This window comes from Rhinolophus sinicus, linkage group LG04, assembly GCF_036562045.2.
Source record: "Rhinolophus sinicus isolate RSC01 linkage group LG04, ASM3656204v1, whole genome shotgun sequence".
NCBI lineage: Eukaryota > Metazoa > Chordata > Mammalia > Chiroptera > Rhinolophidae > Rhinolophus > Rhinolophus sinicus.
Window position 1 is genome coordinate 27897546 of NC_133754.1, and position 25728 is coordinate 27923273.

Genomic DNA, 25728 nt, shown 5'->3' on the forward strand with positions numbered 1-25728 from the left:
AATATCCAAACCAATCTTGAGAAGAACAAAGCTAGAGATATCACAGTTCCTGATGTCAAAGTATACAACAAAGCTATAGTAATAAGAACAGTATGACACAGGCACAAAAACAGACACATAAATCAACTGAACAGAATAGATAGCCCAGAAACAAACCCACGCATATATGGTCAATTCATTTACGACAAAGGAGCCAAGAATATGCAGTGGGGAAAGTACAGTCTCCTCAATATACGGTGTTGAAAAAACTGGACAGATACATACCTGCAAAAGAATGAAACTGGAACCACTTTATTATACTATACACAAAAATAAACTAAAAATGTTAAAGACTTAAAAATAAGATCTGAAATCATAAAATTCCTAGGAAAAAATATAGGTAGTTAACTCTTTGACATCCATCTTAGCAATGTATTTTTGGATCTGTCTCCTCTGGCAATGGCAGCAAAATAAAAAATAAACAAATGGTAAGGCAGGAGAGTGGTGGTAGATAAGGGTGTAAGGGATCCAATATATGGTGATGGAAAGAGAACTGATTCTGGGTGGTGAATACACAATGTGATATATAGATGATGTATTACAGAATTGTACACCTGAAACCTATGTAACTTTACTAACAATTGTCGCCCCAATAATCTTAATTAAAAAAAATAAAAATAAAAAAATAAAAAAGGGACTACAACAATCTAAAAAGCTTTTGAACAATGAAGAAAACCATCAACAAACTGAAAAAGCAATGTACTGAATGGTTTGAAATGATATATCCGATATCCAAAATATATGAAGAACCCATACAATTCAATAGCAAAAAACAAAGAACCATCTGATCAAAAATGGGCAGAGGACCTGAATAAACAGATACTGTATTTTGCTGTGTATAATGTGCACCCACATTTATGGCCCAAACTTTCGGGGGGGAAAATCTTTTGTTTTGATTTTTCAGTTCAAAATTTTATTTGTTTACACTTAGGTACTTGTTTTTTGTATTATAAAGAAATTTTAGCATTTATTTTTTAACATCATGGTTCAAGAAATGTTATGTAACAATTAATTACAAAACACAAGAACAGACATAAGGTGCAAGAAATTTTATGTATCAGTAACAAACTTAAAATATTTACGCATCATAGAAAGCCAAGATCTCTTCCTCGTTGCCAGTTCATCTTAAGTTCAACAAAATTGATTATTATATTCCAGGGTATTATTTTGCATACGAATATCGTTACTGATTTCTAGAGTTACACTTTTAACTCACAAGTGTAAAAAAAGAATTAAAAGCATTTGTGCAGGTAAAGAATTAATACCAGCCATGTATAATGCGCATCCTTATTTTTCCCTCATAAATTTGGGCAAAAACGTGTGCATTATACATGGCAAAACACAGTATCTTTCCAAAGATATACAAATGACCAACAAACACATGAAAACGTGCTCAACATCACTAATCATGAAGGAAATGCAAATCAAACCCATAATAAGGTATCACTTCACACCAGTCAGAATGGCTATTATCAAAAAGACAAAACATAACAAGTATTGGCAAAGATATGGAGAAAAGGAATCCCTTGAACACTGTAGGTGAGGACGTAAATTGGTATAGCTACTATGGAAAATAGTATGGAGGTTCCCCAAAAGTTTAAAAAGAGAACCAGCATACAATCCAGCAATACTTCTTCTGGAAATTGAAGAAAATGAAAACACTTATTCGAAGGTATATGCACCCCTATGTTCACTGCAGCATTATTTACAATAGTCAAGATATGGAAGCACTCTAAGTATCTATCGATAGATGAATGGATAAAGAAGACATAGCACATATACACAATGGAATATTACTCAGCCATTACAAAAATGAAATTTGCCACTTGCAGCAACATTAGCTAAGTGAAATAAGTCAGAGAAAAGGAAATGTTGTATGATTTCACTTACATATTGAATCCCAAAACAAAACAGAAAGAGATTCATAAACAGAGAGAACAAACTCATGGTTGCCAGAGGATGGGTAAAATAAAGGGGATTAAAGAGGTACAAACTTCCAGGTATATAAAATAAATAGGCTGCAGGGATGTAATGTACAACATAGGGAATACAATCAATAATATTGTGATAAGTCAGTATGGTTATTGATAATCACTAGACTTATTGTGATGATCATTTTGTAAGTCAAATCACTTGTTGTACACCTGAAACTAATATAACATTGTATGTCAACCATATTTCAATAAACAAATTGTTCAAAATGATCGTGTTTGCTATGTCAGCAAAAAGCATAAACTAGAAGTTCATCTATAAGATGCAAATCTCAAGCAGGTCAAAATAAAAATGTCAAATCCAAATAATATTAACTTGTATTTTTGACAAAAAAATACACTGAAATATGCCTCTTTCTCCAAAACACCAAGTAACCAATACTTCTATTGTTTTAAGTTTTGTGGACAAAACATACTAGACTAGTAAAAAGTATAAACATTGGACATAAATGAAATTATTTTTGTGTTAGAGTGCACACAAGCCAAACGGTATCTTTCACATGATACGGATAATCATGAATCTGCTTCATGATAATGAAGTGCAAAATTTAGCATAAGAGAAACCAGGGTTGCTACTACAGATGAAATAAAATTTCCAGTGTTTTTGTTCAACTTTGCTTCTCCATTATGCCTGTTACCCATTAATATCAACAATTTTCCATGATATAAAAACTTAATTGTGCTAATAGTGTATTCATTCAGAATTCGTTTAACCAATATTTACCAAAGACTTGCGAAGTACCTTGGGCTGTAAAACAAGTCCTCAACAGTCAAGAGCATGGGACCAACACTCTGACACCAGAGAGTTTCTGTTCCTTATCTTTTGCCCCTTTCACCACCCAAGGAGGACTGCCACGTGTGTGACTGCAGGGCACAGCCCAGGGCATGTACTCAGCCACGGTTCTACATGGGCGCTGCCCACTATGGCAGCCACCAGTCACGTGTGACTATGGAGGTCCTGAAATGTGGTTAGTGTGACTTGAGAAATGCTTTCCATGTAAAATGCACACTGGATTTGAAGGCTTTGTATAAACACAAGAATACAGAATATGATTAATAATTTTATATTGATTACATGCTGAAAATTTTATTTTTGATATATTGAGTTGAGTAAAATACATTCTTACAATTAACTTCACCTGCTTCTTTTCACCCTTTAAAGTGGCTAATAAAAAAAATTAATTACACATGTGGATTACATTGTATTTCTATTGGACAGCACTGTTCTAGAGGGCACACCTTTCAAAGGGATAAATGACTGACCCACACTAAGGTTAACAGTTTCATTGGAGGACCTCCCTCCTCCCCCATCACCCCCTACGCACACACACACAGAAATATCTGCATCTGTGGGTCTTTTTTCATTCTTTCTCCAAAGTAGAATCTGCCAGTCTTTATCCTAGAAGGTAAAATAAGCCTCACTGTCAGTGTTCTGGGAATTTAGTGGTGATTAAGAAATTTCATCATCAATATGGAAACTTTCACTTAATGTCCATTTTCAGCCTGGCTCTTCAGTTCCACTTTCAAATGCGCATGGTTTCCCCTGGCCTCTCTGGCTCAATTTCTTTAGACAGCAAACCTATCTCTCAGACATATGAGAGGACAGCTTCCCGGTTGGGAAGGGTAGAGGAAGGGCTCTCAGTTTCTCTACCTTTCATTATACAGATGTCAAATCAATTTTTAGCACTTCCCTTCATCACTACTTTCTAGTAACTATTATTTCCAGTTCTGAATCCTATTTGGAATTTTAGGGGAAAACCAACTTACTTGCTATGGGCATTAGCCCAATGAGGAACTTAAGTTTAAGCTTTCCCCAATTTCTATCATCCAAAAATGTGTCCCATTTTTAAAAGTTTATATTTAAAAATAAATAATTTATTATAACCTTAGCGGAGACTGGGGAGAGAGCAGAACTTAACATGCATCTTCAGCATGGCTCTGTTTCTCTCATGCTTTCTAACAGGGTACTAAAGTTTTAAGAAAATCCAGTGCTATAATAAGAAGTCTCAGATATATCCCTTTTCCTCTCTGATTGATTTTCACTCTGCAACACAGTGGCAGGGCCTAGAAAATTTATTCTGATAAACTGGACTTCCCTAATCTGAGGATTCCATGTGTTTCACCAATTCTGGAAAATCAGCCATTATTTCAAGTACTGCCTTTCCACAAACCTATTATTGTCTTGCGGAACTCAGATTACACTAACACATTAGACTTGCTCATTCTCCATTCATGTTTCTTATTTTATCTTTCAAATTTTTCTCTTTGTCTCTGTGCTGCATTCTGAATAATTTCTTCACTATTTCTATCTTCAACTATATTATCCACTGGTTAACTCATCATTTAGGTATTTAAATTTCAATTATTTGGTTTTTCATTTCCAGGAGCTCAATTTAGTTTGTTTCTGATGTGATTGCTTTTTATATTGTTATTCTTTAATAATACTTTTGATATTTTACTTTATTACTTTAATCATATTAAATAAATACATAAGCATGTACATACATACACATACATTTATATTCTATATCAAATAATTTCAATATATAAAGGCTTGGCAGGATTGTTTCTGCTACATTTGTTTACACAAGCTCTCAGCAATGGTGCCCTTTTTCCATGTGCTTTTTGTTTGTGAGCTTAGATGCACTGGTGTGTTGTCAATGGGAAGCCTCTGAAGTGTGGAGTTCACGCCACCAGAAAGGTTTCAGTCTCCTTCAATAAAACCCCTCCCAGTACTACCTCCCCTACCCTACTTTAAACTCTCAGCTTAAGCTTTTTAAAATAAGATAGGTAACATGCATTTATTTGGATCCTAAAAGAAGTTGAGATATTAGAGTTACACATTCTAAGGGAAGATGATTCTCCCCTACTCATACCCTGGCCAAGAGAGTTTTGTGAAATAGAGGTGGCATGTGGAATAGAGGGGCTAAATCATGAACACTGTAAGCCATGTTAAGATAATAGGCTTTAATATAGTGTTTGGGCTGGAGCTGGGGATACAGTGATGAGGTAGGTCTACAGAGAACCACAGCTGTTGGTTCAGGGGATCTAGTGGTTTTCTGCAGCCTAGTGCTTGAACATAACATTCACTCAGACAGATATGCATTTAAGTCCTGTCTCTGGTATTTGACAGCCCTCTAAATTACAAGTCTACTAAACTTCATTCAGCTTTTAACATTCCACTCTTACTTTTATCTCCATGCTTTAGCACATGGGTGCCAAGAACATCCTCTCTCTTCACCCCCAACACTGATACCTTCTCCCTCTGCACTGGCTCATTTCAACTCATCCTTTAGCTCTCCCCTCATAGCCTCTGGGGTAAGTCTATACAAAAATAAATCACTTGGACGTCTAATAAGCTCATGTGTTTGTGGTCACTATACTTCTAAAACTTGGTTATGATATCAGAATGTTATTTTATTAAAATTTAAAGAGTATTTGTATATTTTAAGCATATATTTAAATAAAAATGTTGTCAAACCCTCATAGCACAGCTGGAGAACATAGTTTGAAAAGCACTGCACAGAGGAACTTCAAAATAATTAAGGATCATAAAAAGGGAAAAGAGAATTTCAGACAGGGCAGGAAGAGGGGGAAAAATAAGAACAGAAAATTAGAGTAAGGGGACGGCTTATGTTTGACAAGGAGAGTTCAATACCTCTGAGTAAGTCACAGAAAATGACCCATAGGCTCCTTCTGCTATCTTTCATCTGCTTATAACAGGATTAAGCAGCCCTTCCATCTGTTCTGGAGGTTGTCCAAGGGGCCAGAGCAGAGCATGTAACAGACTTAAAACTGAACTTCTTACTCAATTTCCAGAACTGTCCAAAGAACTAAATCAAGTTTGCCTATAAGGAGGACGATATTTCCCACCACTAACAATGATGAAGAGTTTATTCCACAAATATTAAAAGCTGAAAATGTTATATGCGAAGTTGAAGTAGCTCATGAACAAATCAATTCATGACAAACTATAATCAACCAATGAAAGATATAGTAGAATCACAACATACCCTTTTCTTTCAACAGAGATAAGATGCTTGGAAACTATGAAGGAATTCCATTCTTGACAATTCAGGGCATGATGGGAAGTGGGGAAAGTCAGAGAGCAAGACAATGCAGACAGAGACGAGGCTGACAGAAAATTATGCTAATGATTCGCATTTTTGCCAAATTTCATTTTATTACCTTTAATGCTATAGAGTAAAACACACATGTAGCTTAGTTCAAATACTGTAGATTATGTATATATCTACCTTGGACAGATCAAACCACAGTCCTGAGTGAGAAATAGCAGGGAATTCCTACTGACAGAAATTGAGATGAAATTACAATTTGGCACCTTAAAACTTTCTAAGCAGCTAGAAATATGAAATACCTGAATTGTTTGGCAAGCATGGCTGCCATTGTTGGTGAGGATAGCCGAGATGGCCTGAAGCGTCCTTCCTGTTTCTCCCCACGAAGCCACCAGACTAAAGAGGCAAGCACAGGAGAGTGCCGTCAGAGACTGTCCTGTGCTGTCATTCATCCCAGTACTTCGCACAGTGATTTCCAAAAGAAGCTGGAAGAGAGACTCTGCGGATAAAACAGAACTCAATTATATTCATTCAACATACAGAACATTCCATGTGTAGATTTATTTATTTTTACCTCGCCTCATAAAAAAAAATATTTAAGGCAACTTGAATACTTATTTTTCATTAGTTCCTTTCCAGTTACCTTTCCCCAAAAAAGTTATACTATTTATATAAAAAGGACCCTACAACATATTTAGTTCAACTCTTTATTTTCGTAAAGAAAAAAATGGAATCTATCCAAAGTCATTTAAAAGCAACTTGCCTTGAGGTATTCACATATTCAAGAAATACCTATCAAGTAATAGACTACTCATTACATTTATTTTACCTTTTAGTCTAGGAAGACTACAGGCCTCTTAAAATGTTAAGTGTCCAGAATATTACATATTTATTTGCAAACAACAACGGAATACGTAAGACATATGCTATAATTTGTTTTAATATAAATTTGGCTTTATGGCTAACATAACAGCAGTTCACATCAACAGAGGGCATATAAATTCATTTGATACCCTAGCAAAACCTCCAAGTCAATACAACAGATACCCTTCTCCTTTAATGCATAATGTAACTGAGACACAGGGAGGTTAAAAGACGTGCCCTAAATCATAAAGCCACTTAGTGGCAAAGATGAAAACATAACACATGAATATTCTATGGCCATCAGAAGTCTCCACACAAAATTCCCTCAACAACCCTGCCCAAGACTGAATCAAGACTTCTGGTATCTCTACTGTTTCAAAATCCTTAAAGAATGAATATTCAGAGACAGAAAAATTGAGGAAAAGGAAGAGAGGAAGAGGGAAAGGGGTGGGAAGGAGGAGAGCAAGAGAAAGAGAACTAATGTATTGAATGTCTCTGAAAACCAAAAGGCTACCTGTGGTTATTTTGTTAACTCACAGAAACCTAGGCTTCCTCTGTCTATTCCTCATCATCCATATTTAATTCTTAAGTTCCTCCACTTTTGCTTTCTAATCAATTCTTCCACTTTCTCTATGTCAACAACAGTTTCCCAATCCATGCTTTCACCACCTTTTTTTTTGTTCTTTAGCAGCATCTCTTAACTGTACTACTAAAGTGTTCATCAATTAGCTCCTATGCAGCCATTCACTTTGGCCCCCATAGAACCAGAGAATTTTTAAATCAAAAATCTGATTTTCTACTTAATATCCATTTGCTCCTTTGTTAATTCCTTCCTGCTCCTCTTCCTTTTTCCATTCTCCCACCTTTCTTCACTGTCTCAATATCCTTCAGTCTCCCCTCTTTTCCATCTAACCTTCCCTCCGCCTTCCCTCCGCCTTTCCAACTATCCTCCCTCCCCTCCAACCTTTCTTCTATCCTTTTGTTTGTCCATCCTTCCCTACCTACATCATTATGCCTCTTCATCTTTTATGAATATTCAGCAAATATTTACTGAATTCTTCCTGTATATCAGGAACTATTCTAGGCTAGGGTCGTACATTGGCAAACACGACAAAGAATGTCTCTGCCATCAAAAAAGTTAAATTCAAGTGGAAGAAACAGTAGAAGTGTTATAAAATAAAGAATTTAAGTGTAAGGAGGTAGAGGGGAACTTTCCAAGTTCCTAGAACAATAACCAGCCTCCTTGAACGTGGCCTGTAAAGCTCCACATGATCTAGACCCTGACTCCTTGCTCACCTGTGCGAAGCCCTCCCTCCCTTCCCTCTTCTCATTCTAGCATACAGGCTTTTGTCAGAGCCTTGCTGCATGCCGTCTTTTCTGCCTGGATACTCAGTTAACTCCTTCCTACTCACCCTTCAAATCTTTAATGTCATATCTTCAGGGAAGCCTGGTATTGACTCTCAGAATTCCCTTTACTTTCCCCTATGCTATTTATCCACATTTGCAACCATACATGTGTCCAACTGTCTAATGCTAAGTCCCAGAATAACAGCAACAATGTCTGGATTGATTAACTCTGAATGATATGCTCTTAACACAGAATATGCTATTATACTTGAAGGTGCTATTATACTTGAGAACATATATTCTATCCTTAAACTGAACATAATAATAGATAGAAGGGAATACTTTTTTTAACTAAACGATATGTAAATCAAATCCAAAGAGAAGAAGCTTGCAAAGAGAAGAAGCCTGATGTATAATGTCAAGCTATTCCAATAATCAGAGTGATGCATATATACATATATTCATGAATAACATGAAAAATAACAAAGTGGAAAAGAGTATAACTAATGTGATTATGATATTAGATCAAAGGAAAAAAAGCTGAGACATAGTTCAATAGGAATTTAGTTTTAAAGAACCAAATCACTTACATCTTTGAGCTGATTAAACAGCAAAAAAATATGAAGTGATGGTAAATCCCTCAACAGAAAAATAAGTCAAAGCACTGACGTGATCAGAAGTAAGCATTAAAAAAATAGAAGAGATAACAAAGATAGTACAGAAACATTTGAAACTATTAACAAGTGTCCTTCGATAGATGATTGGCTAAAGATGTGGTATATATACACAGTGGAACACTACTTGGCCATAAAAGATGAAATACAGCCATTTGCGAAAACACAGATGGATCTTGAGATTATTATGCTAATCGAAATCAGTCAGACAGAAAAAGTTGAGAACCATATGATTTCACTCATATGTAGGATATAAAACTGAGAGCAATAAAGGAACAAGACAAACAAATAAGGAAACAAAAACTCATAAACAGACAGTTTAGTGGTTACCAGAGGTTAAGGGGGAAGGAGGAATAGAAGAGGATAAAGGGGGCCAAATATATGGTGACGGAAGGAGAACTGACTCTGGGTGGTGAGCACACAATGTGAATACTGGGGGTGCCAAACAAAATGTATACACGACTTGTATTCATCTTTTGTTATCACTACAGATTATTACAATTTTAATACAGTTTATTCCTTTCTTAAAATGTGTACATATTTTTTTGGCTCCCTCTGTATAGATGATGTATATAGAATCGTACACTTGAAACCTATGTAATTTTACTAACCATTGTCACGTCAATAATTTTAATTTAAAAAAAAGAAAAGAAAAAAGAAACTAATCAGGTACAAGTTTTCATAGAATATGATTAATCGAAAGCACACATTATAATTACAAAAATCAGTATTAATAAAAGATTTATTTTGTAAAGAATAAAAGGGAATATTTATGCATAGATTGAACTGACAAAAGACAAGAGAAAGGTAGATCTAGGAGGAAAGACATGATTAGGTTTTAGTGGATATTTTAAATATTTCAATTATTTGTTGATTGACAAACCAGAGCTAAGAATAACTGGCAAACTACGCTTAAATCAAATTAATTAATTAAAATCTTCAGTAAATGCCATGACGCCAAGTGTGTATTAGTGCATCACCATAGTAACACGATCACTGGTGCTAATGACCAACAAGGAGAAGAGCTTTTATTTGGTAGTAGCATTTAACAACATGGGGTGGGTTTGGAAGGGTTGAGTGGGTTGTTGGTTTTAGAAATCCTCAGCTTGTGTTCATGGCCAGCACACCCTTTCCCTACTAAAATAAAACAAAAAAAATCAAACACAAAAACTAATCACCATATATGACCCCAAAAAAGCACAATCTGACAATGTAATTAGGTTCTCACACGCGAGTCTAATAAAATCCCAACAGGCGAGGAGAGAAAAAGGATCCAACTCCAGTCCAGACAGCAGTGTGGTCTCAGGACAAAGCATCAGCATCACCCAGAAACTTACTCCAAATGCAAATTCTTGAGCCACAGACCAACAAAAGGGAGTCAGAAACTCCACAGGTAGAGCCCATGTGACTCACTCTGACACAAGGTAAGGCTTGAGATTTAGAAAAATCTAGACTCTGACAAAGACCCATAGTTAGCATCAGAGAAAAGCAATTAGCCAATTTCACAATTATGCCTTCATCTCTATTTCTATTTTTTCAGAGCTCCTATCTTGCTTACAGGATTATGTTACACCTAAGTCACACGCATGAGATCGGTATTCACAAAATTCAAATACACTTTACAAAAAGCAAAGATTTTTATTTAATGGAAGTTGCTACTAATTCAGAAGCTTTATCTATAACAAAAATTGATTCTTATTTATGATGAATTCAAAAGAAAGCCCTCTTTGTTTAGAAACTTATTGTGTTGTTTCGGTTGGTAGCATTTATTTCCTTTTTCCTATCTTTTTAACTAAACTATCCAGAGTAACATATAAAGTTAGAGAAAATCAATGTGAGCTATGTTGGCCAAAGGTTTAATAAGAATAATTTAAGTTAATAGTGACTATAAGGCTTGAAGCTATTTCTGGGTGCCTAGGATTTGTTTTGCATTTTCCCCATCGTTACAATAATCAAAATATACCTATGCATGAACTGTAACTCTTGAACCATACCTCCAGTAGGACATAGCAAAATACCTTAAAATTTATACACCTGCCATTTCAGGGCTTAATTAAACACAGACTGCATGGTCGGCATCTGTATGTGCTTTGTAAGAGAAGCTGTTTACATAAATGGCTTCATTCAATGCCCCTGAGCTCTTACCTAGAACCTCAGGTGGTTCTGACTGGAGGCCTTCTGGCTGCTGACCCTGAAGCACGTTCAGCAGGGCTTGGAGACTCCTGAGGCACAGGGACGGGTGAGAGAATCGCGTCTCCTTGATCAATTCAAAAACTTCACAAAGTCCAAATTCAATGATCTATTTAAGATGAAAAATAAAATTATACCTTATTAGCATATAAGCTAATAGCACTTCCCAGGCAATTTAATGGGTGCAGCTTATTTCCACAGCAAATGATTAAGGCTGTAATATCTAAAACTCAAAACACAAAAAGGTCACAAATTTTTAAAAAAAGAAAAAAGACCCAGTATGTTTAACTTCAAGATTTAGAAAACCATCCAGTTATATTGAAGGTTAAAAAATAGTGCACTGTTTATAAAGTGGTTTTTATCATAATGAAGCCATAACAAAATATGAAAATTGTTTGTAACAGTGAACTGGATACAGATTTCATTCACTCAGAAAAAATAAACTATTAATTTACAAAGTTCATTTGGCCTTACTCAAGCAAAAATCAGCATTCTTCGGTTAACAGTCATGTCAATTCTTACCTATAGCCAGAAAAAAAAGTCAACATAGCAAACATAGTGAAAAGATTAAAGTAGGAGTTTTTCATCTTAGCCTTTCCTATAATGGTACAATCATCATATTATTTATTTATAGACGGTGTCCCAGCTTCTTGTGGGATTTATCATGAAAGGAATTTAAAACTGCCTAGCTAAAAGATCACTGCTATTTTTACTTTAACTATCTTATCATTCCTCATCAGGACCAAGAAAAATTTTATTCGGCATCTCGCAAAAGATAAATAAATCTGTAAAGAGTGAAAAAGAAATGTGAGGAACTGGTATAAGGCAATACCTTCCGAAGATCAATATAACAATAGACAATGAAATTCTATTTCTCAGTCAATGCCAACATTTTGAGAACCAAATATATCAGATCTTTTCAGGAGGTGTTACATTACTTGGAGAAATAAGTAACATAAAAAATTAAAATAATACTAATTAGTAGAAACATATCAAAGCATTAATTCTATTGGACATAACAATGGAAGAATATTCTCTCTGCTGAGAGTTGTGCATTAATTCATATATATTACATAAATATTTCCTAAGCACTTATTTTGTGCAACACACTACAATGGATAAAAAGGTATATTACACTAGACCCTGTCCTCTAAGAGTTTATAATCAAACAGGGTAAATGAACCTTGTGTATAACTCTTACCCAGTCCAGACCTCTATTATAGCATTTATTATGCTTATAGTGTAACTGACTATTTTTGTTTTCATTTTCACAACTAAACTGTGGTTGCCTTATAGACAAGGAGCATGTCTTAATTAGTTTAATATTTCCCATTACTAGAACAGTGCCTCAGATATAATTGGCACACAATAAATACTTGTTTAATTACTCTCTCAGTTGTGTGCTAAAAATAAGTGCAACTCAGAAATATATTTTCCAGACAAGAGTCAAATCTTGCAGGCAAGTCAGGTGTAGTTCTGATTACCATTTGCCAGGTTTCTGGAAAATATAAATATGACTGAGAAGTCAAAATAACTAGTAGAACTATCTTTACATATATCTAAAATCCTAGCAGATCTGATTATAGCTAAGATTACAAAAATGCTTGTATAGAGTTTCAATTGATTAAATGAACTAGGCAATGAAAATTTTCCATTTGATATAGTTTCCTTTCCTGGAATAGACTAGAAAATAAAAACATGCTGTCCACGTTTTCCATCTGCTTAGGTACTTACAGGAAACAAATCTGAAGTCAAAGATCTCCTAAGTACAAAATGCAGCGCTCTATTCTCAGGCCAGTGGGAGACTACTCCATCCCATCAGTCTGTAAGATTACTTCCTCTACAACCACCAATCCTGACTTCATTATTCAAAGAAGATTCTTCACAGATGATATTTTTGGCTAGGATTTGTTTATAAGTAATACAACAAGTACCGAACTTTTCCAAAAAACTGTAAGGCTACTTACTCAACAAGTTCCTGAGTTGTCTTTCTGATAAGTTTAAGGGGTAATAATAAATATATGACAACAGACAACTCAAGTAGGCTGCCTAGGAACAGAGCATTAGCTGATTTTAGTGAGACATAGCCACAAAACATTAGTCATGTAGGTCCTGACAAAGACTTACTCACCTGCCTAGGTTAACCACTGTGGAATCTCACTAATTATCTATAGTAGCTTAGCTCACTGTAGATTTTTTTTTAAAAAGGGGGAAAACTAACTCATTTCCAGAGCAGTAATATGTATTCAATATACAACAAAATAAAACTCAAACTCAAGTTTTCCAATCTATTTAGCTTCGAATTATTGAACAGAGGAACAAAACATGTTGTGAAATAAGGTTTTTTCTGAGGTTTGGCTGAGAGTGTTTTACCATATGTAGGAACTCTGAAATTACACTTTACACTCTGAAGCTTGTCTCATGGTCACTGAGAAGACATTATACTTTTTCTTCCCTCAATATTAGGAAGAGCACAAGGAGAAAACAATATGCTATGTCAAATACAGTGTGATTTCACTGGTGCAGAAATAAATACATTTGAATGTGTGTATTGAAAATTACAGTAAATATTTTTTGGTAAATATTTTTTGGTTAATAGGATTTTAGAAATAATTTCTAATTTCTAATTCATGTTTCTTCTTTATGAAAAATATTCTGCATTTTTCAAATTATCTACAATGAATACATACTGCCTTTATAATTAGCAAAATAAATTAATAAATGTAACTTTTAAATAGTTCACTATAATAGTCAGATAACACACTAAGCTTTAATACTTTCAATGATAAACCATAACTAACCACCCAACACATAGCCGCCACTTACCTTCAGAAAATAGCTTTTGTAAATTTACTGAATTTCACCTTTCCTGTTGCTTTCAAATAATTAAATTCTGAAGGCTCTCTATTATACCTGAAAACACACAAAACCCAACTAACTACCTGATACAGCCAGTCCAATGTTACTGCTGGGAAAAGTGAAATAAAAATGTATGTGGCCAAAGAAAAATGACCTAATGAATGTTACAAGGTTTTATTTTGCTCTGCTAGAATAATGCATTTCCACAGGTGACTTTATGGTTTTACTAACAAGTGTGAACATAAGAGTTTAACTACATCACATTTAAATTTAATAATAATTATCTCTTTGCCATTAGAAATTGTATCTGATTCTATTACAAAGTCCTAGAGTCAGTTTTACTACTTCCAAAATACACCTGAAGCTGAAGTTGAATAATATTGAATGTCAACTATAATTAAATACATACATATGGTCACGGGAGGTGGACTACAGCATAGGGAATACAGTCAATGAACTGTAACAGCGATATTCAACATCGGAGGGGTAGTAGATTGGGGGGGGTTATCACTTTGTGAGGGGTGTAAATGTCTAACTATTGCATTGTTTTGTATACCTGAAACTAAAAACTAAAAAAATAAAAACAAAAATACTCAAGAGGAAACCAAAAGTAGATTTTTATATATTACTATAGAGTGATGTATACTGCTTTGTAAAATTTTTTGTATAAAGTAACTATTTGGTAGAGACAACATTTACAAATAATAATAAAAATCCAGAGGCTGAGAGGAAGGGAGGAGTTGGAGGCAACGGCAGCAGAGGCAGCAGAGGAGGAGGAAGCTAATTTAATTTTAAACAATGTTCTTCATCCACTTTCCCAATCCCATCTTTAACAGAATTTTGTTTCAACTTCTGCCACCGCACTGTGATAACTCCCAAATCTGTATTTCGTGTTAGGACCTTTCTTTTGAACTTCTAACTAGGACCTTTTTTTTGAACTTCAACTCTACAGACACCTCACAGCTACCTCAACTCAGTATGGCTGGAACTAAACTTACTCATCTTTACAACAAAGCCCTGTTTCTCTTCCAGTTCTCCCTCTTTCGGTAAATGCATTACCACCCAGAAACTCACGGCACTAGACATGTTTAGATTCCAGCTTCACGTTCAGCCTTTATATCCAACTCATTACCAATTCCTAGTAATTGTGCCTCCTTAACATTTCCTGTATGCCCGACACTGCCACTACCCAAATTACAACCCTCACTAACACTTCCTACACAGCTGCAATGTTAACTGCCTAACTGGTCCCCTCTCTACTTTCAACACCCTCTTACGTATTATCTTACTAGCACCCGAGTAACTTTACTAAAATACAAGCCTGATCAAACTCTTTTTCTTAAAATCTGCAATAATTCCAATTCACAGGACAAAACCTGAAAATGGTTGCACGCCACAGAAGATGTGTCCTGAGACAGAGCTCCTGCTCTGCCTCTTGCCCTCTTCACCTTCTCTAGGCAAAACAGAGCACAGGTACTTTCCTAACGAAGCTATTCCCTCTGTCTGCAAATGCAGCATCAGTCAATGTTGCATCCTTTCCCCTCTGTGTCCCACATACCTAGTATGTCCTCTCCATCCTCACGGCACTAGACATGCCTGCTACCCCTGCTAGGGAAGGGACTGCGTCTCATCATTTTGTTCATGATATAACATAATACTTGCTATAAACTCAAAAAGAATGTACTGACTTAAGAAGGAAATAAATGAGTTTATGTAAGTCTACCTCTTTTAACAAAATATGTGGCATCACTAGCCTCAAACACGACTGGATGGAAAGTATAAATCCTAAATATTAGTATTCAAAATTATGTAGCTATAAAATTTGGAACTCTTTAGTGGATCTGGAAATTGGATAATGAAAGACAGTTTGGGCTGTGTAAAAACTGTGTTTTTGGGGAAAAGAAAATTTCTACAGAAGCATTTAGGTGGAGGAAGGAAGTCCTTTTTAAAATGTCAGTGATTAATGATCCACAAAAAACAAAAAGCAAAACAACGTGATAAGCATAACGGTCAAATTCAAATTACCTTTTAAAATTCAAAAGGGGGAAAAACTGTGTCAAAATGATACTTCAACAACACATTAAAATGATCTGAATTATGTGAGAGAAAAAATGAGAAGAAAACTAGGTGAGGAGCAAGAAAGCAACAGCGACACATGCAGGAGGAGCAAGAGAGGAAGAACAAAGAAAGGAAGGACCTGACAAAAGAATAGCGTCAGGAGCACAGGGCAGCATTTCCCACCTGCCCTCAAATGCCCATCACCTCAAACCCTAAAGACCTCATCATCTCTTCTTTTGTGTCAATCCTTAGATGGCTGCCAGAAACATCACCTGAAGGCCTCACTCCCCTCCTGTGCCCTAACCCATAGCATTCTACTGCCTCTGCATAATATCATCACTTCTTCCTCCATCTCACTGATTGTCCAGAAGTTTCATTCCCTTGGATATAAAGTAGGTCTTAATAAATTGAAGACTTCCTCGAAAAGTAACTCAAATTCAGTTGCACCTACACATTTTTTTGGTTTGCACCTAAGCTGATACAACTATAGTTATCACTTATTGAGCAGGCATAATACATTCAACATTTATTAACTCATTGAAACCTCACTACAACCCTATGGGTAAGTATAATCCCCATTTTATAGATGTCAAAACTGAGGCACAGGGAGGTCAAATAACTTTCTCAGTTTCACACAGCTAGTTATTTTTAATGGTGAGATTTGAACCTAGGCAGTTTGACTCCACTACCCATGTTCTTAATCAGTATATCCTGTTTCCTGATGAGTCAGTATTTGAAAAACTTATTACTTGGGCTATCTGGTTTTCTTTTAATTGTCTTTGAAAGATCCTTTTTTGACTGCGTATCTTTTGACATTGTTAATAATACTAAAAACCACTGTTTTAAGAATATCTGATATTTTAACTCTTAATACGTATTTAATACTCATTAAAACCAGTCTAAGAATCAATTCTTGACTGTGCAATAAAGTTTAGTTTAAATGACAGTTTACTATTCAAAGATGTGTGAAAGATTTCTCTGGGTTCTTATTTTCATTCCCAATACTGACCTTAATCTGGGTAATTAGTATTGTGTGACTCACCCCGTGTACAATGGAATTCTTATCAAAAGTATATTACATAAGTCTTACAGCCTTATATCCTAACTTAATATATTTTCTCTCAGCCTTCCTAACTAAGTATAAGAAATCAGAATTAGAGACCATGATCTTCACCTAGAGGGGCTCACATGGGAAAGATGAGCCAGTTTGTTTTAGGTTGAAGAAAGAAGCTAGTAGAGAAGGTACCGTTAAGGACCGCAGAAAGAAAGGGGCGAAGGAAAGGAGAGGGGTGCCAAGAGGAGGCGATAAAGGACACTCGAAGATAGCTGGTTACGAGGCTGAGGAAGGTCACAAAACCTCCATTACCCTATGAAATCGGAAGGAAGCCGTCTACTGAGAATCAGCTGAGAAGAACCTGACAGTAATAATTAAGGACAGCGGTGCACTTAGGAACAGCCATCATGAAATGTGTGAAAGAAATCAGATCAGGAACACAGGTTCTATCTTGGCTGCTATTTCCAAGTAATGAAAAAATATATTTACATGACATCTTATGTATACACATGAAGACATTTTCAAGGCATAGTTTTAAGATACTAGTTTAGTAAAAAGGCAATATACGTGAATCATTTATGAAAGAAAATCATTTAAAAATGTCTATATTTAGAAAAATGCAATATGCATAAACCATTTATGATAAAGGTATCATTTTTAAAGTATGTCTATTTGCACCCATTCTTTTGTTAGAAATACTAACTATACCTACTATATAGGAATATATATATGTATGTGTGTGTGTGTATATGTGTGTGTATATATATATATATATATATAACATTAGTTTTGAAATATACCAATATTTAAATAGAAAGGGTACCTTAAGTTTGTTCTATTATACTACATGTTTCTACAACATAAATACACACATATATATAGTCCTATATAGTAGTATTCCTATACATATGTGTGTGTGTGTGTGTGTGTGTGTGTGTGTAACATTACAGTCTTGAAATATACCAATACTTAAATAGAAAGAGTACCTTAAGTTTGTTCTACTATACTACATGTTTCTACAACATAAATTAGCTTATATGCCTCTGGTAAATACGGGAGTGATAGCAGAATAATGTGGATTTTCTGTTGGTTCATATTTTTTTTCCAGGGCAAGGGGAACCAGAATAGCAAGAGTACAGAAAAGGCAAAAGCTCTCAGCTCAGCCGCAGCACAGGCAGGAGCCCTTCTAGTTCTATTTCAAGAAAAAGAAAAATGTACACCTGTACCCAGAGCTCCCCCCCGAGAAGGGAGCGCCCAGCTTTCTGTGGCTATTGGCTGTGGTAGCTTGCACTTCCTCTTGGGCCCACCTTAACGGCAGCCCACGGGCGCAGAGCTCCTCTTCCATCAGCAACGACTCAATGCCTTCAAGCCACCATTTCGACTCTACTGCTTTTGTACATTTTTAATCGCCCCTGTTACAGACTACAGCCCACTGATTCCCCTGCCTGGGCTTCCCAAGTGCTCCCCACTGAGTTTCCAATTATTGACTTTGCTAGCACTGCAGTTAAAGTTGCATAGAGCTTTCCTGCTCTGCCCCAAATCTATTTTTACTCATAAGCCATGTTATTTTTAGTGCAGAATTTTATAAAAAGCCAGCTATTTTAGTAATGCAATAATATGTACTATAGCCCAAACAGCCCCAGGTTATGCACCTAAGTGGAACTTAGGGACTTACCTTTGGAAGCTTGATTGGGGGCTCTTTGGATTCCTCCTCTTCATCACTATCTGATTCTCCACTCTGCACTGAGTTCTTAGATGCAGCTGCCAATGATGTTTCCTTTTTCTGCCATTCCAGAACACAGTGGCGTACATTGCAATAAATATTGAATGCAGAAGGATTGCTATGTAGTTTGATATCTGGTATGATTACTGTGTTCTCCAAGTTTTCGGACTGAAATGCAAAATATAGTATTTCAATTTCATATTCCTTTCTACCATCAATTCTCATGTTAAAAAAAAATGAAAGAGTAAAAATTAGACATGCTAGATGACTTGTAGAAGTCACGTAATTGGCAAAGCAAAGACAATCTAAATCTGTTGACTCAACTTATAGTATCCTTTCTACTACACTGCACTACTTTCTGAGTAACAGCAATAACCCACTTGACAAGGACGGGAAAGGGGCAGGCAGAGAACTTAACAGGAACATCCCTTTATCCCGTGATAGGAACAGAGCCAGCACAGCTTAACTGCTGAGGTATCCAAAAACATTTACTGGGTGCTTTTCTAAGGGACATCAGATATATTGTAGAATCTTAATGACCTATTACAAATGTTGGATTACACTTTGATTTCTTTTTTTTAAAAAGTAGATATGCTAAAAGCAGATACCCTGTTTCCCCGAAAATAAAGCCTAACCGGAAAGTAAGCCCTACCATGATTTTTCAGGATGACATCCCCTGAACATAAGCCCTAATGCATCTTTTGGAGCAAAAATTAATATAAGACCCGCTCTTATTTTCAGGGAAACACGGTATAAGGACTGAAACAGAAATTAGGACTACAAAGAAAAACCCTTCAGTTTAGTCATTTCTTCTAATTTCATTCCATTCAAATAATGGTAATGCTAAGAAAACTGCAGATTTCGGACATTTGCTTTCCTAAGGCTCTGTTTTAGCTATCAGTCTTGATAAATACTAAAAATCACATGCTTGGTAATTCAATTGTGAAAACTAAATAGTCAGTTTCTGTTTTGTCCCAGCATTTCATTCATCAGACCGCAATCACACTTTTGATATCAACATTTATATTAGAAATATACAGAATTGGATTAAGATATTCTACAAATGCAAGTTCCAACAATTAGAGTATGTCCAGGAACTATCCAAGATAAATAAAATGACATCTCAAGTACCAAAAATGCTTTGTCTCAAAATTCTACCCTTCTTACATAAATAATTGGGGAAAAAACTGGAATACTCCTTGTTAAATAAAAAAAAAAATTACTAAAGTTAATTTACATAAAATGGGAATGTATCTTCTAGAGATATTAAAAACAAGCAAATATTAGCAATCCAAATCCAGCAACACATAAAAAGATACATTATGCATGATCAACCCAAAAACAAGACTGGCACAACATTGGAAAAGCAGTAATTCCCCACACCAACAAATATAAGAGAAAATAAATAAGACACTATAAAGATGGAAAAAGCATCTAACACAAATCAAATACCTATTCATGATAAAAAGCCTAAGTAAATTAGAATTTACAAAACTTGATAAATGGTATCTATGAAATATCCACAGCTTACGTAGTAAAAGACAATGCTTATACCCTAAGATTGCAAACAAGGCAAAGATATTCTCAGAAATTCATTTGAACATTGTACTAGATATGCTAGTGCAATAAGCCAAAAAAAGAACTAAAAGGTATAGTTACAAAGAAGTATCTTCTAGAAAACAAATGCCTTTATTTGCAGAAGACATGTGAAGAATCTTAAGAAGTCTGCAAAAAAGCCACTAGAAATAATGTGTGGATTTAGCAAAGTCACAGGATACCAGATCAATATACAAAAATGAGTAATATACCTACATACTAAGAGTGAACAACTGAAAAATGTAATTTTAAAATAATAGTATAAAGTTATAGACTGGGAGACAATATTTGCAAACCACATATCTGACAAGGCCTAGCATCCAAAATATATTTAAAAAATCCAAAACTCAACAGTAAAAAACAAATAAGCAATCCAGTAAAAAACCGGCCAAACAACATGAACAGACAAATGTAAATTAAAACAAAGTGAGATATCTATACACCCATCAAACTTGCTAGAATAAAAAATAGTGACAACACCAAGTGCTGGTGAGGATATAGGGAAACTGGATCTTTCATACATTGTTCATGGGAATGTAAAATGATACTGCCACTCTGGAAAAAATATGGCAGTTTCTTACAAAATTAAACATGTACTTACAGCACAATCCAGCAATTGTACTCCTGTGCATATTTATACTAAAGAAATGAAAACTTATACAAAAAGCCAACACATGGATATTCATAGAAGTTTTATTCAAAATAAATAACCAACAATGGAAACAATTCAGATGTTCTTTAATGGATGAATGGTTAAACAAATGGTGGTATATCCCTATCTTGGAATGCTTACTCAGCAATAAAAAGATACAAACTATTGCTATACGCAACAACTTGGATAAATCTCAAGGGAATGATGCTGAGCAGAAAAAGCCACCCAAAACATTACATATTGCATGTTTTCGTTTTTATACCATTTTTTTCTTAAGTATATATGTGTGCGTATATATATATATATATATATACACACACACACATATATATATGTGTGTGTGTGTGTGTGTGTTTATTTTATTAAAGTTTATTGATGTGACAATTGTTAGTCAAGTTACATAGATTTTAGGTGTACAATAATGTAATACATCCTCTATATATCACAGTGTGTGTTCACCACCCAGAGTCAGTTCTCCTTCCATCACCATATATTGGATGCCCTTTACCCTCATCTATCACCCCCTCCCCCTTACCCTCTGGTAACCACTAAACTATTGTCTGTGTCCATGAGTTTTGTTTCTTCATTTGTTTTTCTTGTTCTTTTGTTGTTTTCAGTTTTATATATCACATTATCAGTGAGATCATATGGTTCTCTACTTTTTGTCTGACTTAATTCGCTTAGCACTATAATAATCTCAAGATCCATCCATGTTGTCGCAAATGGCACTATTTCATCTTTTCTTATGGCAGAATAGTATTCTTTAATCAAAAGTGGAGCTGCTCAGAAATCATAGTTATGGCTGCTCTTTTCCTCCTGTCTAGGCTTCTTAGCACTTGTTCAAGAGACTCTTTTATAGAAAGTGGAATCTGGTCCCTGAAATTGTTTAAGAAAAAACTAGATTGATTTTATAGTAAAGATTTATTAGGTAGAAAATGAGATCCTTGATTTCTAAGGTCCCACCTAATTCAAATATTCTATACTGCATTTTCTTTTGCTCAGCCAGCCACAGTCAAAAGAAGCTCAGAACAATACAGATGTACCAAGATTCTCCCTAATTCAGATCACATGCAGATGAGGAGCCCAAATCCAAGTCCACACTCACAAGCCAATTTCACTCAGTTTCTAGACAGTCAGAGTGACTAAAAAGATAAATGGATATGTTCTCCCAAAGGACTGATCAAAGATAATAATAATAAATAATAAATAATCTTTAATATCCAGATATAACTTCCAGGCTACTGGTCAAGAAATGTCCAAATGAAACTAAACAGTATAACCAAATAATAAGGAGCTTCTAAAAAATTACTTTGGCTCATAGAAATGAAACGGTTTGCTAATTATACTCATACCTTTTTATTCTTGGCATTTTGATTCAAATTACTATATCAAAAAGTCCTTACTCCCTATAAATTGCCAGTTTTACCTTGCTTCTTGTCTTCACTTTTGATTTGCTCTTCTGTTTTCTTTTCAACTTCTTCTTGTTTAAAATTTTCTTATTTCTAAAAATGTGAAAAAAATAGAAGAAAAGAATTATGAAAGTTCATATTAGGGCATACAGTTATTAAAAATAGGTATTTCCAAAGTAGACATTTGAATATTTATCCTACAAACTTTCTATGAAATAATATACTCTAGATGTACATATCAGATACTACCATATAATGTAGCTATTGAGATAACACAATACTGCACAGCTAAGAAATCCACATTAAATGATAAAAAAATCAATTGTGCAAATACTTTTATAAAATTAAAAATGTTTAAAGGCATCAAATGAAGGTTTTTAAACTTTATTCAACAGTGGAGATGCTAATAAATACCAACTATGATCTCTTCCCAGAAATATATGCTCTTTATAATAGTAAGGGCGACAGTGTAACAAGGGTCAGGAGTCCATTTTTACTAAATTGTTATATGAAAACCCCAACTCATACACTTCTCATATCCAGCAGCCAATTTTTTCATTACCTCACAGCCCTAAGACCAAACTATTATTTAAGCAAAAGGAAGCACCTAAATGACTTTAAGAGAAAAAATATGTGACAAAAAATGAGAATTATAGTGAAAGAAACAAGAGTCAAGGAAAACACTGTATTTTATTTTCATTTCATTTAATAATTGTTTAATGTCTGCCAGGCTGAGGTGCACACTGCTGGTACTAAAGATACTGGATGAAAATGACAATTCTTGCCCTCAAGTAGCCCAGAGACTTGGATATAAAGCATAGTTGAATGATTTAGCAGGAGGATGCTACTGATATATTAATGACAAAGACAGAAAAAGGTAAAGGGGGGTAAAGAAAGAGAAAGAGGAGAAGGGCAGAGCAAGAGACTAGATGCTTCTAAGGAGGTCAAGTCCTTAACACTTGGTAACTAACTCAGTGGAAGCTGTGAACCAAAAAAAGTTGCAAGGCTAGCTCGCTTGGAGGTAGAGATGCCATTCTCAAAAATAAGGAAGGGGAATAATTGGTTTGTGAAAGGAAAAAAATGGGTTCAATTTTGAAGATGTTTGAGTTCAGGATAAATAAAATGTCAACAAGATAGATGTGAACAAGCATATGAAAACTTTACCCTGGACATTTCCTTCAACTTCACTCCCTAAACCAAAATAATCACAAAATCTTGTCAATTATGTCTCATAAACAGTTCCTGAATCTGTCTATATCACCTCTATTTCTGTGATGCTAATAATCCAAGTTACCACCTTCTGACTGGATCACTGCAAAAGCTTCTTAACTCATTTCTGCACTTTCACATTGGCCTTTCTTCAATCCATTCTTCACATAACACAAGTCTCCGTGTTTTTTTTTTAACTTTCATTTATTTTAAGTGTGTTTTTCCAGGACCCATCAGCTCCAAGTAGTTGTTTCAATCTAGTTGTGGAGGGCAAAGCTCACATTTGCCCATGTGGGGATCGAACCGGCAACCCTGGTGTTAACGAGCATCACGCTCAAACCAACTGAGCTAACCGTCCGCCCCTCAAGCCAACTTTTTAAAATAGAAATCTAAATAGGCAATTCCCCACTTCAAACTCTTAGTATCTTCTCAATTCTCTTAGGATAAAGTCCAAAAGCACTGACATCATTTAAAAGATCCTCTACCAAGATCTGACCTCTGCCAGTCTCTGCTGCCTCATTTTATACCCGTCTGCAACTTGTTCACCATATTCCAGCCACAAGGACATCCTTTCAAGTATTTGAACCTGCTAAGCTCTTTAGGAGCTTTCACAAAGGTTCTTCCTCTGCCTGGAATTCTCTCCCTCATCTTCTCCTGCTAACCACTACTCATCTTTGATGTCCCAGTATAAGCGTCACTTATTCGGGAATGTCCCAGACTGGGTCAGTTTCCCTAATATACACTCTCATTTCATGTATACTTGTGTTTCATGTGTAATCTAAACTGTAATTAGGTATGGGATTACTTGTTTCACGCATCATTCCCTCACCAAGCTGTATGCTCCAAGAACGCGGAGGCCATGCCTTCCTTGTTCACTGTTCTAACATCTTTGCCCAGAAAACAGCCTGGAAAAAGGTACTCAATACTATTTTGAGAAAAAGAGAAAGTAGGAGGAAGGAGAGAGGAAGGGCAGAAAAGAAGGACGTTCACAGCTATAGCTACAAGTCTTACTCAGAGAAAAACAAGCAGAGGACCAAGGATAGATCCATAGATACACCAATACATTAAAGGATATCTAGCCAGAAATGTCTATTAAGGAATTACCCCAGGATTATTTTAGCAGATTTTGGTGCAAAGGTGGTAATGGAAACCATGTATGTGGATGAGATTTCCTCCAAATAGTATGGTCCAGAAGTAAAGAGAGTGGTCAATAGTTACCAAATGCTACACATGAACAGCTATACCTGCTTACACAATCTATTCAACTACCAGCAATGTGAGAGCATGAAGAATGTCTATTTCTACTCTGTACTTTCAGTACCTGCATCAGTGTCTGACACACCACGGATGTTCAAGAAATATCAGGTAAACAAATTCATGAAAGGCAATGAGTACTTCTCATATATGGCTTCAGAAACCAATCTCCCTTTATACTAAAGTTTACTTGAGTGAAATCAGTTATTTGAGCAACAGGAGTATGTAACTGCTAAAAGGTTAGCCCCTTTATACAACGTAAGAAAAACATCAAGGTTCACTCAAAACCAAACTTCAGAGAAACAGAATACACAAATCCAAATTAAGATGAATTTCCTGAAGGCTAGTTATCATGGACTTAAATTTTCACAAGTATACACCAACACTTTTGTCTGCTTTGTTTAATATCCTTCTTTCAAGTTCAAATGACTTTATATGTATTCCTAATATTCCTAAAATACTTATTTCTCCATATTTGGCATTTAATTAGTTATAACATTTTAAATGAATCTGAACCCACCATTCCTTGAATACAGATCAGTTAAAGAATCAGCTTTCCCCAAATCCCCACAAATTGATTTTATTGTGTTTTTTGTTGATTTGGCTACTTTTAGAAGTAGAAGGTTGTCAAATACAGCCGGCAATAAATTAAAAATTATATGAAGAAACTTTATATTCAACATTAGGAAAAAATGCTGTTTGTTAGTAATAGAACATCCCATCATATGACTTC

The 25728-nt window shown here is 35.2% G+C and overlaps 1 protein-coding gene across 14 annotated transcripts in view; it reads right to left on the bottom strand.

The window, feature by feature from the left end:
• The window catches only part of MYCBP2 (MYC binding protein 2), a 240014-nt gene that overhangs the window by 194195 nt on the left and 20091 nt on the right, over positions 1-25728 (bottom strand). For all 14 annotated transcript variants that reach the window (XM_074329406.1, XM_074329401.1, XM_074329409.1 and 11 more), the window contains exons 2-5: positions 22550-22625; positions 18828-19043; positions 11137-11290; positions 6409-6605 (exon numbers count right to left, since the gene is read on the bottom strand). In XM_074329406.1, the coding sequence (XP_074185507.1) occupies positions 6409-6605; positions 11137-11290; positions 18828-19043; positions 22550-22625 (643 nt within the window). The remainder of the gene's footprint in view (positions 1-6408; positions 6606-11136; positions 11291-18827; positions 19044-22549; positions 22626-25728) is intronic.